At 44.8% G+C, this 16144-nt stretch overlaps 1 protein-coding gene across 1 annotated transcript in view; it reads left to right on the forward strand.

Annotated features, from left to right (window-relative positions):
• Positions 1 to 6716: 6716 nt before the first annotated feature.
• asah2 (N-acylsphingosine amidohydrolase 2) overlaps positions 6717 to 16144 on the forward strand; it is a gene marked incomplete in the record, with an annotated part of 36380 nt that continues 26952 nt past the window's right edge. Inside the window, 5 exon segments of the mRNA XM_037691295.1 lie at positions 6717 to 6744; positions 9319 to 9447; positions 14523 to 14608; positions 14897 to 15040; positions 15248 to 15424. Coding sequence (XP_037547223.1) covers positions 9324 to 9447; positions 14523 to 14608; positions 14897 to 15040; positions 15248 to 15424 — 531 coding nt within the window.

Raw genomic sequence — 16144 nt, forward strand, 5'->3', positions numbered from 1 at the left:
ACCAGCAGACTCAGAACTGTGAGTGGATTTTGATGGACTGTTTGCTGTGGAAACGGACCCTGGCGGTTCTGACGTGAAAAGAATCTGTTGATAGTTTTAAATTTCGGTTTGGAGCTTATCAGGTCTGAGTGGGTCAGAACCAGGTGAAACTGACTCGGGACCTGCAGGAAGTCTGATTTGAACTTGTCCTTTCACAATAAAACATCCTCTTTGTTGGAGGGGGTGGGGGTCTGATTTAGCTGAGCAGAACCTTTGAAGGAAAATGATTCTACTGGACGTAACGGTTCTGAACGGGTTTTAAAATATTCTGTTAATCGGAGGTCTTCAACATGTTTGTCTCAGTTTAACTCTTTAGGTTTAATTTAATTTGATATAAAATGTGAATAAATTGTTTCTTTTCTGTGACCTGAAGCAAAATGTTTCATAATAAAGACTCTTTTTACAACTTTGGGTTTGTTTCAAATGTTCTGATGGGGAACCGAACTTAGACCTATAAACTGATCCTACAAGAACCAGACCGGGCCCAGCCTGACCCGACATGTTATCCTGGCAGACTTTATGAAAATTTCCAGCCGGGTTACAAAATGGGCCAAAGGGACTGAAGCAGCTCCAACATCCTTCAACTTCTCTTCTGAGGTCCAACAGGAAGTTGGACGTTTGAAGTTACGTTTTCCTGTAGTTCCAGGACATCCTTGTAAGAGATTAATAATCTCTGGATTTATTTCCTGGTAAAATAAAGGTTTAAATAAAATAAAAACACAGACTATGGCCTACTGTTGCACGTTTCAATGACTGAACCAGATCCTGCCAGACCAAGATCCAGGAACTCTTTATTTTGTCAGGGTGCGTTCCAGCAACTGTTTGCTTGGATCTGGCAACTCTCAGGTTGACTAATAATAAAGTTCTGAACAAATCTGTCGTGTGGGAGCCGTGCGGCGTCCCTCCCTCAGCTGCTGAGACGATGAATAAACTCCGACACCGCCGCTGATGTTTTCATGACGCTCGTCACTCACAGCGAACAAAGAGTAAACTGAGATGATACCTATTCTGGATTTGACAGGGAGCCAATGGAGAGAAGCTAAAACTGGAGAGATCTGATATCTCCCAGTAACTCCAGTTAAGACTCTGGCAGCAGCATTTTGGATCAACTGAAGACGTTTTAAAGAAGTATTTGGACACCCAGATAATAAACCATTGCAATAGTCCAGTCTAGACGTGACAAATGCATGGACCAGTTTTTCTGCATCATCTTTAGATCAGATGTTTCTAATGTTAGTGATATTACGCAGGTGGAAGAAGGAGGTTCTAGTAACGTTTTTAATGTGGGGGATAAAAGACATGTCCTGATCAAAAATAACACCAAGATTTTTAACATTAGAGCTGGAGGACAGATTAATGCATCTAAGGAGGGAGAAAGACTGAAACATTCATTCCTAAGGTGCTCAGGTCCAAAAACCAAAACCTCAGTCTTGTCTGTTCAACAGGAGAAAATTAAGGGTCATCCAGGTTTTTATGTCTTTAAGACATGCTTGTAGTCTAAGTAGCTGATTGGAGTCATTGGGTTTAATGGACAAATATAACTGTGTGTCATCAGCATAACAATGGAAATTTATCACATGCTGTTTAATAACTTTACCTAATGGAAGCATATATAAAGTAAAGAGTATTGGTCCAAGCACTGAGCCCTGAGGAACTCCATAACTAACTTTGGTGTATGAAGAAGATTCATTGTTTAAATTTACAAACAGGAATCTATCAGATAGATATGATTTAAACCAATTTAGATCTGTTCCAACATCATATTCAAATCTCTGTAATTGAATATTCAATTCAATTCAGTTTATTTATATAGCGCCAAATCACAACAAAGTTGTCTCAGGGCACTTTACAGAAACATTCACATACATAAAAGCCAATTAGTAAAGTTCTCTATCTAAGGAGGAGGCCAGCAGACAAGTTGAATACAATGATCAATTATATCAAATGCAGCACTGAGGTCTAACAGGACTTGTTAGAAGGGCAGTGAGTTGTAGCGCTGAGAAATTTAGTTTGAGGGTGCATTCACACCAGCCCCGTTTAGTCGCTTTAATCCAACTCTAGCTCGTTTTCCTAGAAAGTCCGGTTCGTTTAGGGAGGTGTGAACGCACCATCGAACTCTGTCACGGAACAAAAAGGTGAACTCTGGCCCGGGCTAAAACCTAGGACTCGGTCCGGTAGAAGAGAACTCCAGCACGGTTCCAGTACAGTGTGAATGTAAACAGACCGGACCAGCTCCACAGGACAAACAAACACACATTTCTCTTATATGGAGCCGTCAGCTGACTTGTGTGAAGAACAATATTCTCCATGGTCTTCTGTCTCATCTTCTGCTCATGCTGAGTCCATTGTTGAAAATGACAAAATAGAACTCCTAAAACTGATAAAACTTGATGCCACTTCGTTTTTATTTTTATTTCCAGAAGAAGAAGAAGACGTGTCTTCAGAGGTTTTTGTGTCGTTTCTTTCGGTAGTTCTTGGTGCAGCGCCCCCACAGGTGAGGGGGGGAACAGGTTGGTTCAACAGGTTGACTTGACTGCACAGTGCAGTGTGAACGCAAACGCACCAGCTCAAATGTAACAAAAGGCCATGAATATTGGTCCCGAACCGAGTCTACCGGACTATCCGGTGTGAAAACGACCTGAATTATGGTGTCAAGAGACATCTAGTGGTGAATGTTGGTAAGTGCATCTTTAGAAATGCTCAACACTTTAATTAGTCTGACTTAGAGTCGGCCATGTTGAGCAGCAGAAGCATCTCAAGTTGTGTGCGTACTAGATGACAAAATGTAAGTTTAACATAAAAATAGCTGCATAGACAATTGTCATGTGTTTTGTCACTGTAGATATGCCATGTTTAGCTCGAGTTTGATATTATTGGTTGTTCATTCAAGGCTGTTTATTGCTAGGGGCAACTTGCTAATGCTAACCACACCCTAGTGCAGTGTTTGCTTTGTAAACTCTGTTAAGCATCAAAGTTATGAGTGTTTAAGCTTTGGTTATAATGTTAGTCACACTGTGTAGATGCAAAGGTTGAAAGTAGATATCCAAAGTAGTTTATTAATATAGACGGCATGCATTTCTGATTTTGTTTTATATCTTCTTTTACAGACCACACACCCTCACATACTCAGACATATGTAAAGTGAAGGCTGCTTATGTCATCTGTTCATAATTGAAGAACCCAAAGATCTTCAAGCATCCTGTCTGTGCTCCTTACCGGCACCCCAAGGTGGATATCAATATCAGAATCATCATACAGTTTGAACCTAAAAGTCATTGCTATTGAACATTTGGTCCTTCGAGCCGGATTGATATCTTCCTCGAACATAAGGATGCCGTAGTGCCAGTCCTATAAGCCAAGCGAGGTGTGACTATACTTTAGATGAGTGGACTGCTTCCATGATTGATGAGATGAACCCAGAGCTGACCCCTCAACCAGTGCAGCGACCTCCAGAGAGTGCAGGTGGATCAATATCTTCCTCACAACTCTAGACCATGGGAAGTCACCTCTACTTGTCAGTCACCAAGTTTGGATCCAAGGCAACTTCCCTATGCCCGTCAAGGTCCATATTATGGGAACTATCTTCCACTTCCTCCTAGACGTCAACTCCAACGTGATACTGCACAGCAATTTGAAAAAACCCATGATCATCCGAGGTTATAACGTCTGGATCCTACAGTTCAGCTCACCTACAACAGGGAAGCTAGCACAATTGATAAGCTGGATAGTTTGATGGCTGAACTGAGTTTATTAAAGGAGCAGACAATTTCAGCATCACATCCACTTCCACCTACGGGAATAAGCAGCAGAGAACCTGAGAGAAGCTCATCACCTTTAAGGCTACTTCCTTCCTATGGTTACAGTAATCCAACATATAGCCATCCAACCACAAATGCACATGTGGCAAGGCCAGCCATACTACCAATGTACAATGAACCTCTCAACTACGCAAGTCAAGCCCCACAAGCTCAGCCTCAGCTGTCACCTGCCTGCACACAGGAGAGAACCTACAGGGGTCCACTGCCTTCTATACCTAACATTACCAGAAGGAATCCAGGTGAATTTGCTCATCTTAAAATCTCTGGATAACCTGCTTCCTCAAGACAGTACAGAGATGTTTAAGTTCCAGGTTTTAATGGACCATTTAAAACTAGAAGATGCACATCTCATAGCTGATGCCTACTTCAACTCTCAAGCACCTTACAGTGACACAGTAGCAGCTCTGTTAGAGAAGTTTGGCCAACCCCACCAACTGGCTCTTCAAAAGATTGCAAATGTTATGGACTTTCCAGACCTCAGACGTGGAGATTCAGATGCCGTTAAAAGATTTGCACTTCAGATTTGAGCTCCGGTGGGTATGCTGAAGACCTTAGGCCAAGAAGGAGAGATGGAGCTCAGATGTGGATCTCATGTGTCATGCCTTCTCAGTAAACTACCCACTAAGATGAGGTCTGAGTTCAGAAGGCACACGTGCCGCCGCTCATATGCAGTTTATGACCTCATAGAGTTCTCAGATTGGCTACAGTTGGAAACTTGGTGTCAATCCTGACCAAGGGATTATTATGGATAGCGAGAGAAAACCAGTTCAAAGCCAGAGCGCCTTCGTGACTCAAAGACAGCTTCACATTCTGCCACTATACTCCATGGTTCAGGGAACGACTCCTCTATCCCAGTCCAGAGATAAAGTGGAGACCCAGACAACCACTCAGTTGTCGCACTTGTCTCATCTGGGTTTTCACAATTATCTGGGAGAAAAAGCTTGACGGTCCCGACTCAATTCATCACTTTTCTGGGAGTGGACCAAAATTTAATCACCATGACAGCTCGCCTATCACACCAGAGGAAGGAATCCCTGACGTCATTGCTCCAATGAGTCAGGGTCCACAAACCGGTGACTGACATTCATGCGGCTGCTAAGGATGATGTCAATAGCTCACACTGTCATCCCGCTAGGTTTAATCCACAAGGAGGCTTCAGAGATGGTTCAATCGCCATCATCTCGACCCCTCTCACCACAAGCCCTGAATGAGTACCGCTCCTCTGTCGGTAGGGGTGGACCTGAGACACTGGGGAAACTCTTACAACCTGCTGAGAGGGGTTCCCCTGGGCAGAGTGACGTCATTAGGGACAAAAGGCTTGATATGAAAATATGTATCTTTCAAATCCACTGAGGCAAACCAATCCCCTGCCTGATGCATTTGAGCACACGTTTTATTGTCAACATATGAAACGATTGCTCCATAATATGATTGCTGAAAGAGGACAGGTCCAGAATAGGCCTCGGACCTCCTGACATTTTCAGAACCAGGAAGTACCGAGAATAAAAACTGGTTTCTTCCTCCCCAGGAGGGGCTTTGGAAAATGTCTTTCCTCAGAAGCTTCACCGATTCGGTCTGTAAAACCTGGCCCTGTTCTAGGGATGTTAACTGGGTTTCCAGAACCTCGCTGAACCTCGGGGAAGCACCTGCAAACTGCAGTGTATGGCCCCTGGTGATTAAGCGGTACATTCATTTTGTCATCTGACATGAATGCAGCCGCACACGAACGGTTTGTGTTGTGCATGAAAAGAAGCAGGTCTCTCCTGCTGTCGACTGCAGAGAGAAAAGTTCTGCGTGGACCCATGGAGATCTTGGAGTCACTCCCACACCGACCCGAGTCTGTGGCTGGGTGGAGAGGACGTGTGAGTTGAGCCGGTGAGTAAAAACGAGTGACGCTAAGAAGGAAGCTCATCTTCATCGCTCTCCTGGGGGCTGACGGGGCTGACGAATGAGGGGAAGAGCCCCCGAGCAGGACGGGTGTCCTAACTGCAGGTTCATCCTGGTGAAGTTCGAGTGGGTTTGGCATCTTTTGGATGAATATCTAAAGATCGCCTTACCATCAAGAGTGTCCAAGTACCTGTCCCCAGCATCCTTTTTTTCACCGTCCGCTGAGAGGAGGAGGCTGAATGAGGGGAGAGAGGAGGAAAAGAGTCTGCATGGGAGCCTGTCTTGTGTGGGATTTCTCCTTCTGCCTGGCTCCTGAGCTAGTGGGGACACTGTCTGCTCTGTGGTACAGAGTCCTGATGACTCCTAACTTGTGCTCCAAAGGGTGATGGGCGTCCTCTGTTGATCGGTTCTCGCGGTATGCGTACTGGTGAGGGTCCTCGCTGAACAAACAGAAATTAAACAGAAAACAAACAAACAGAAACAAACAATAAATAAATAAACAGCAAAGCAACAAACAAACATTTTTCAAGTGGCACGAAGATAAACAGGTCGGGTTCTGACCTCAGGGTCCGGTGAGGTCTTCATATTTGACAGAACCCATCATGTTTTTAGTGCAGGTCCAGTTCAGAACCGTCCAAAGTTCTTGGACCAGACCTGGAGAGGTTCTAACATGGGGTTCACAAACCGTACCTCAATATTTAGGCTCAGGTCGTATGAGGAACCTGGTCCAGATGAGGTTCTGTTCCTGTTAAAGAACTGACCATCTCCACACTGGACCACCAACAGAACCTTCAGAACATTTTGTCTAAAGGTTCTGAGTAAAACACCAAAACAAACCTGAGAACGTCTTCACTGTCAGAGATCAGTTATCAGAACCTCGACCTTTGGTACCTGCAGATAGTGTGGAACAGGCGATAAGAACTGACCCGTTCAGGTTCTGAGCTGTAAAACACTCCCTGGATCTTCAGAGACATTCTGCTCAGACCTGCTGCAGCTGGAGGTGAGTCTGAAGGTTCCCCCAGGTTCTTCAGCCAGGGGTGGTTCTGTGCTTCTATCTGGTTCTGTCTGTGGTTCTGTCTGTGGTTCTATCGGGTTCTGTTTGTCTGTGTTTTTTGGAAACCACTTCGGGTCAGAGTTTTGTGTCTTCAGAACCCATTTTCATCATCTCTTAACTAAAGTTCCAGCAGAATCAGACAGAACCACAGGATCTGGACTGATCTGCATGTTGTTGTTCTGCCAGATGAAAGGTTCTGGTTCAGAGTCAGACAGAACCTTCTGGACTCGTAAGGTCCAATAAAAGACAATAAATCTGCTCCCTGAAGTTCTGAAAACAAAAAAATAAACTTTCATTCAAATTTTTATTATGACATCCTGTTCTGATGCTGAATTTAAACCGGGTCGGACCGGGTTGGTACATGATCCAAACTACAGTTCATTTCACTTTCAGTTCCAGGAGGCACGTTCTGCCCCAGAGATACTGGACCTAACAGTTGGTTCTGTAGATGAACAGATGCTGAGATATATTCATCAATTAAAACGGATTCCTCATTTTTCTGGACTGAATAAAACGTGCATTGAATTTAATGAAGTGCAAACGTGAGACGTCATTTATCTTTGACCCATCAAAATGAATGCGGTCATTTATTTTACAGAATCAAAGTTTAACATCAACATTTACATTAATTTGGCAAAATATGAAAATAACAACATAAGCAATCAGCTTTACAATCAGGAAAACCATACGGCCATGATTTTCCGTTGCTTCACCACAGACATTTCTGAAAACTGTACAATTATGATCAATTATCCACACGGCGGTGGATGAGCACTTTACACAGACATTTCTAAAATATCTGGAAGGATTTCTACTTTAGAGAAGAATTTAAAGATGGGAATGAAGTTAAAGGGAGTAAAAGATGGTATGTGAGGGGAAGTGTTCACCAGAACCGACACTCTCCATCAGAACCCAGCTTTTCCTCGGTACGCTTCGGTAGGAAACTTGACTCATTACCTTTCTGAAGATTAATCAGCAGATATGGAGGTCCAGTTAATGCTACCTGTCCAGCGTCTCCATAGGATGGCTGTGACTCGTCCGAAGTAGTGACGAGATTCCGTCCGACACCAGCTCACATCAGCAAGTGGACTTCACATGAGTGGAGTCCTTCAGAAGTTCCACTCAGAGGTGGAGGATATTATAATCCAACTCGGAGGAGCCTTATCATGCTGGACTTCTGTTCTCCCAAACGACTTCTCAGCGCAGAACCGAACTGCTCAGAAGCTTCACCGAACTGAACTTCTCCGCGCAGAACTGAACTCAGAGAACTAGGAAGTACCGGCATTTTAAAGAGCTCTATTTCCGGTATATTTGAGCGTCCCTTATTGGGTAATATCAACCAGACAGGGGTGTGTTTTGTGATGTCAGAGGTTACTAGGAGTCAGAAAAAAGCAAGAATTGTTATGGAACAGGTTAGACTGTTCTCAGAGACAGAGAGAGAGTTTTGTTTTGGCGAGTTTTAGAAACAGGTGCCAGCTCTACGTCTGAGAGGATGTAAACAAGACAGTTGTTCCAACACATGTCTGCTTCGACTCCTGACCTTGGAAAACGCACACTTGCTCATTCAAAGACAGAAATCAGAAAATGCATAAAAATCTGTAACAGACCTTAACATGAATTCTAACTCTGCATAAGCATTAAAAATCATTATTACTGTTCTACAGTTAATAAAATTGATTAGTTCACTGCAACATCTAAAATGGTTTGAACTAAGACACTTTGATTATCAACATTTGTAAAATAGTAATGATAATAAAAAGAGAGTGTTCTTCCACTTGATTTTCAAGAAAGAGAGTCTCAGGATGGGTGAACCTGTATTTCTGGATTCAAATCAATGAAATGACAGTTTCTGTCCCACAAGGTTCTTAAGGTCAAGGGTTTTGACCTTAGGCTTAGTCTTGACATCAGGTTAAGTTCACTACAGTTCTGATGGAACAACTTAAGAACGATCCAAACACGTTTCCTTCTGTGAACAGCTGCAAGTCTCCTCAGAACCGTGGAGTCGAATCTGAATGATCAGAACCGCCATGTGGGCTCAGATGTCTTTGCAGCCGGCCCAACGGACCATGTTGGACCTGCAGAGGCTCTGAAGGGCCTCGTGTAGCCCCAGAGCCGCAGTTTGAGAACCTCTGTGTTAGACCCAGCTGATGAGGGTTGGATCTGGACCTGGTTCTGGTTCCTGAGCTTTGATCTGGACCTGGTTCTGGTTCCTGAGCTTTGATCTGGAATTTATTATTTGTCATTATTAAACACCTAAAAATGAAACCGTTTGTTTAGTTTGTGTTTGAGGAGAATAAATTGTTGTTTTTAATTGAACTTGGTCAGAATGAAAAATCAGATTAAACAGATTTTGTATTAAAGTTTAAATCTCTGAAGAAGATAAAAATGTTAAGAAGATTCTAATCTGGGTTTGTTTTGATTCTGAAATCCACATTTCTGAACATTTTCTTGGATTTATTTTAATAAAAACAAAAGAAAAACATCTGGAAGACGTGAGATGAACGAGTGTTTGTTCTTCAGGCATCATGGCCGACAGGAAGTGTTGTGGCGTTTCTGCTGTTAAAGTCGCACTTGCTGTCCTCCTCGTCGTCATGACGATGGTCTGCATAACGCTGATGGCTCTGATGCTCACCCCGACGACTCACACAGGTGAAACACAACAAAACATCCAGTTTATTTCCATGAAACAGTTCACAAGGGTTCTGTCAGAGTGATATAAAAATAAAATAAAACAAATCCTGAATTTAAATAAGGTCTGGGTGGAACGGTGGATCAGTTGGTAGAGTTGTCGCTTCTCAGCAAGCAGGTCACCGGTTCAAATCCCAGCTGGGGATCTTTGTGGATGGAGTCTGCATGTTCTCTCCGTGCTGCGTGGGTTTTCTCCGGGTACTCTGGTTTCCTCCCACAGACCAAAAACGGTTGTTACTGTAAACCCCAGATTCTATAAGTGGGCGCAGGCCTTTAAGAGCTGCCACTGACAGGTCTCACCCCACGCGCAGCGTGCCAACACTGGAAAACCTCTAGTCCACACCCACCCACTGTGTGGGCCACACTTCTAGACCGTATAAATTGCGTCGGGTCTGTAGATCTGCTCCTAAATAGCGTACTTTTCTTCAGCCATTAGGAGCCAGTGAGGCCCAGATCTTAAAGGGCTGCACCCGTACTCATAGAATCTGGGGTTACATTACGTAACCAGCGTTCCATGTCGTATGGGCAGCTGCCACTGGTGGGATAAAGAACAAAGCAGGATGTAGTCTATGCCTCACCGGGTTCACCCGAAACCATGTCACTGCTGTGACAGGAGGGCTGTCATGGTGACTGAGTTTAGGTCCACCCCCAGAAAAGTGGAACTGAGAGGGAGCCGTCGAGCTTTTCTCCCAGTTTATCGTGAAACCCAAATGAGACAGATGCGACACCAGAAACCTTGTTTGTGTTTCTGCTTCCTCTCTGGACTGGGTCAGAAGGAGAAGGTTGTCCAGGTAAAAGAGGACCCTCATCCCTGCCATGCGCAGAGGCTGTAATGCCGTTTCCACGTATTTTGCAAACATGCACGGGGCGAGCGAGTAACCAAAAGGGAGGCAGTTGTATTGAACTCCCTGGAAGAAAAAATGCAGGAAACTCCTGTGTTTCTTTTTTCTTGGGATTTGAAAGTAAGCATCTTTCAAGTCCACTGAGATAAACCAACCGTTCTGCTTGACGCATTTGAGTACTCGTTTTATTGTCAACATATGAAATGGCCATTCCATAATACAGTATGTTTGTTGAAGGAGGACAGATCCAGAATGGGTCTTTAACCTCCTGGTTTTTTGGAACCAGAAAGTACTGGGAGTAAAAACCAGTCTCTTCCTCTCTGAGAGGAACACTGGAAATCATGTCTTTCACCAGGAGCTCAGTCTTAAGACTGAGCTGAATACAGCACCTCAGACTGAGGAAGTCTTTGATGAAAGACGAAACATTTCTATATTTTTTTTGTTGTTGTGTTGCTTTGTTTTGTTTTTTGAATGCCCAGAGGACCAGATTTAACTTTTTTAGACAAATAAAGAAACTTTAACTTTGACTTTTGACTTTGTACAGTAGATGGATGTTGGACGATAGATGTTGGATGATAGATGTTGGATGATGGATGTTGGATGAAGGGTGTTGGATGAAGGATGTTGAATGATTGATGATGGATGGATGATGATGAATTTATGATGGATGCTGGATGGTGAGTCTCTCCAAGATAACTGAACTTCTAACCCTATCTGTAAGAGAGATTCTAGGAGGAAACTCATTTCAACTGACTGCATCCATGATCTCATTTTTTGGTCACTACTCAGATCTCGTGATCATAGGTGAGGGTAGAAATGTAGACCATTAAACAGAGAACTTTGCCTTGCAGCTCAGCTCCCTCTTCACCACAATGGACCAGCACTGAGTCTGCAGTACTACAGACACTGCCCCAATCCGTCCGTTAATCTCACAATCCATTCTTCCCTCACTCAAGAAAAGAACTCCAAAATATTTGAACTCCTCTACTTGAGGCAGAACCTCACCCTCGACCTGAAGCGAGCAATCCACCCTTTTCCGGTTAAGGACCATGGCCTCAGATTTGGAGGTGCTGAGTCTCATTTTACAGGCTTCACATTCAGCTGTGAACCACTCCAGGGAGAGCTGTAGATCACGATGATGCCAACAGGACCACATCATCCGTAAATAGCAGAGATGGAATCCTGAGGCTACCGAACTGGAATCCCTCTGCCCCCTGGCTGTACTGAGGCATTCTGTCCACAAAAGTTATTAACAGAATCGGTGACAACAAGCAGCCCTGGTGGAGTCCAACTCCCACCCTGAAGGGGTCTGACTTACTACCGGCAATGAGAACCAAACTCTTGCATTGCTAGTATAGGGACCAAACAGCCCATAGCAATGGGCCCCCAATCCCATATTCACAAAGCACCCCCCACGGTGTACCTCGAGGAACATGGTTGAAAGCCTTCTCCAAGTCCACAAAACACATGTAGACTGGATGGGCAAACTTCCATGACCCACTGGAGGGTGTGCTCCAATTATAGGGGCATCACTCTCCTTAGCCTCCCTGATAAGGTCTCAAGGGTAAAGGAGAATTGAGTCCGAAGGCTGACCCTCAGATCCTGGAAGAACAATGCAGGTTCCGTCCTGGCTGTGGAACATAGGTTCAGCTCTTTACCCTTTTTGAAGAGGGGAACTACCACCCCAGTCTGAATCCAGTGGCACTGCCCCGATGTCCTTGCAATGTTCCAAAGGCGTGCCAACCAAGACAGCCCCAAAACACCCAGAGCCTTAAGGAAATCAGGGCAAATCTTATCCACCTCAGCAGCCCTGTTGTTACAAGCTTTAAAACTATCTCGGCGACCTCAGCCACAGTTATGGACAGACGAACCCTGAATTTCCCCCTCAGCTTCCTCCTTGGAAAACATGCCGGTGGGATTGATAAGGTTAGAGAAATATTCCTTCCACCTCCTGATGACATCATTGGTTGAGGTTAACAGCACCTCACCTTCACTGAACACAGTTAGAAAAAGCACTGCTTTTCCTTCCTCAGCCGCCCGATGGTTTGTCAGAATCTCTTCGGAGCCGACCGAGAGTTTCTATCCAAGATCTCAGTGAACTACTCCCACATATGAGCTTCTGCCTCAGCAACAAACAAGGCTGCGGACCACTTGGCCCTCTGATAATCCTCAGCTGTCCACGGAGTCCCACCAGCCAACAAGACCTGATAGGACTCCTTCTTCAGCTTGACAGCTTCCCTAACCCAGGGTGTCCACCACCGAGTTCGAGGATGACCACCACGAGAAGAACCAACAACTTTTCGGCATCAGCTCAAGACAGCTACCTCAACAATTGAGGCATGGAACATGACCCACTTGGACTCAGTGTCCCCGGCCTCAGCTGGGATGTGGTTAAAGCTCTCCTGGAAGTGTGAGTTGATGATCTTTCAGACATGTTCTTCTGCCAAGCGTTCCCAGCATATTATCACTACACGTTTGGGTCTACCAGTTCTGTCTAGCATCTGATCCAACACAATACCAGGTGGTGATCAGTTGACAGTTCAGCTCCTCTATTCACTCAAGTGTCCAAAACAAATGGCTGCAAATCAAATGACACAACTACAAAGTCAGTCATTGATCTATGACCTAGGGCATCCTGGTGCCACGTGCACCCTTAAGTTCAAACATGGTGTTCGTGATGAACAATCTATGACTAGCACAGAAGTCCAATTAAGAAAACACCACTCGAATTCAGATTAGAGAGGCCGTTCCTCCCAATCATGCCCCACCAGGTCACACTCTCATTATCCCACATGGGCATTGAAGTCCCCCAGCAGAATAAAGGAGGCCCCAGCTGGCACACCTTCCAGCACCCCCACCAAGGACTCCAAGAAGCCTGGATACTCTGACCTGCTGTTTGGTGTGTAGGCACAAACACCAGTCAGAGCCTATCCCCCAACCTGAAGGCACAGGGAAGCTATTCTTTCATCTACTGGAGAAAACTCCAACACACAGTCACCATGTCAGGTGGCTAAAAGTAGGCCCACACTAGCTCGGCACCTCTTTCATCTACTGGAGAAAACTCCAACACACAGTCACCAAGTCAGGTGGCTAAAAGTAGGCCCACACTAGCTCGGCACCTCTCATCTTGGGTAACTCCAGAGTGGAATAAGGTCCATCCCCTCTCCAGGAGATCGGTTCCAGAGCCCATGCTGTACATCGAGGTGAGCCCACCAATATTTAGTCGGTACCTCGCAACCTTGTGCACAAGCTCAGGCTCCTTCCCTGCCAGAGAGGTCACATTTCATGTGCCAAGAGCCAGCTTTGGAAAGCCAGGGTCAGAGCGACAAGGCCCCACCTTCGCCCACTGCCCATAGTGTCATGCACTCTACTTGTACGGCCCCTCCTGCAGGTGGTGGGCCCACAGGAAGGCAAGCCCATGTTGCTTGTTTGGGCTGAGCATGACTGGGCCCCATGGGTAGAGGCCCGGTCACCAGGTGCTTTCCAACAAGCTCCTCCTCCAGACCTGGCTCCAGGGTGGGGCCCCGTAACCCACATCTGGTCAAGGGACACTGAGCTTTTTGTTGTTGTTTGTCCATATAAGTCTTCCGAATTGCTCTTTGTCTGGCCTGTCACCAGACAAACTGACTATTATTTTTTTTTAATTTACTGTTTGTTGTCTAGGCAGCACGGTGGGACAACTGGTAGAGCTGCTGCCTCTCAGTGAGCAGGTCCCTGGCTCAAATCCCGGTCCGGGGGCCTTTCTGGGTGGAATTTGTATGTTCTCTCTGTGCTGCGTGGGTTTTCTCCGGGTACTCCAGTTTTCTCCCATACACCAAAAACATGCATGTTAGGCTGATTGGTAACTCTAAATTGTCCCTAGGTGAGAGTGTGAGAGTGAAGGAGTGAGAGAGTTAGAGTGATGGACTTGCCTCCGCCCCTCACACAGTGATTGCTGGACATGGGCACCGGCGACCCCCGTGACCCAAAATGGAAGAAGCGGGTAAAAGATGATGGATGGATGGATGGATGTTTGTTGTCTCACCTCTCTGTGGTGCCAGACTTGACCTTTAAAACTTTTGACCAAACCTCTGTTTTTTTTTAATTTTGATTCAGATTTTTTTATGTTTTTCTGAATTTTTCCTGAAATACAGAATAATGATTAAGATTCATGTGTCATTTAGTCCTTTAAACCCAGTTTCCTATCTGATCCAGGGTCAGATCCAGATCCCCAGAACCCACCTTACCTGATCGGAGTGGGTCGAGCCGACTGCACCGGACCTCCAGCTGAAATCCCTCTGGTCAGATCCAAAACCTTCAGAGTTTATGTCTGGCAGCTTTATTAGTTTGACTTTGGTAGTTTATTTATTTATTTAGTTTATTTCATTAGTTTGACTTTAGGGTTAGGTATGTGCTGGTAATGATTAGGTTTAGGGTAAGGGTCAGGGTTAGGCTATAGAAATTAATGAAAAATGAATGGAAGTCAATGCAAAGTTCACGTAAAGATAGTAAGACAAGCCTCTCTGTGTGTGTGTGTGTGTGTGTGTGTGTGTGTGTGTGTGTGTGTGTGTGTGTGTGTGTGTGTCCAGATGGGTTATGCAAACCCTCAGCAGAAGGCTGCAGGCATTCACACACGTCTGTACAGCCGAGCCTTCATCGTCGATGATGGAAATCAGAGAGTCGTCTTCGTCACTGCAGACATTGGGATGATCTCTCAAAGGCTGAGACTGGAGGTCAACACACGCACACACACACACACACACACACACACACACACACACATTTGAATTTTAATAGCAGTGTTTCCGATTATCTTATTAACACTTATTCCACCTAATAAAGGCGTTATTAACTTTTAACACCACTGTCTGGGTTAGCTTCATGTTCTTTTGGTTCAGACCGGTTTAAGTTTAAAAGCAGGTCCATTTGGTTGTGTTCAGGTTCTGAGGGCCCTGAAGGAGAAGTACGGGACTTTGTACCGGCGGGACAACGTGGTTCTGAGTGGGACCCACACCCACTGTGGACCGGCCGGATACTTCCAGTACACGCTCTTCATGATCACCAGCAATGGTTACATTAAGGCTGTGGTAGAACCACTGGTCAATGGCATCGTGAAGGTACGTCTGTGGATCGCAGGGTTCTGGTCTCGGCTGAGAACCGAGTCACGTCATGTGATGGTGGTGGTACCGGTCTTGTAGTTCAGTACCAGCTCACAGAGTTTGAGGTAGTCTTGGCAGAGGCTGTCTGGCTGCAACAACTAGAACAAAAACCAAAACAGCTAAAGAAATTATATCAACTACAAGGTTACAGCTAAATGACAGCTGAAAGAGCTGAAATTTTGTAAAGAAGCTGAAACAGTTTTGAAGCTAGAACAAGTAGAACAGAAGCAAAAAGAGACAAAATGGTAGTTAATAGTGAAAATTATAAAAAAAGCTTAAAACAGAATTTAGTGTGCCGATGATTAAAAATTTAAATCAACAAATTTGCTCATTTTCATTTCAGCAACAAAATAGTTCCAACCTAAGTTTTGCATAAAAAGAGCTAAAATGTAAAATAACAAAATATCACCTAAAAGCTAAATGAGCTGAACAGAAGCTAAAAGTTGCAAAACAGTAGCTAGAAAGTGAATTTGGCAAAACTGTAGCTAAAATCTAAAATTACTGCAACAATAACTACAGGTAAATTTAGCAGCTGAAAGTTAATTGGGCAGATTAGTACCATCAAACTAAAATGACTACAAAAGGTAACTAAAAGCTAAAGCAAAGGTGGTACAGTCCTTGTGTCAACATCTGGACCGTCCCTACAGGTGGTACAGTCCTTGTGTCAACACCTGGACC

Source organism: Nematolebias whitei, chromosome 17 (assembly GCF_014905685.2).
Source record: "Nematolebias whitei isolate Nwh7 chromosome 17, NemWhi1, whole genome shotgun sequence".
Lineage (NCBI taxonomy): Eukaryota > Metazoa > Chordata > Actinopteri > Cyprinodontiformes > Rivulidae > Nematolebias > Nematolebias whitei.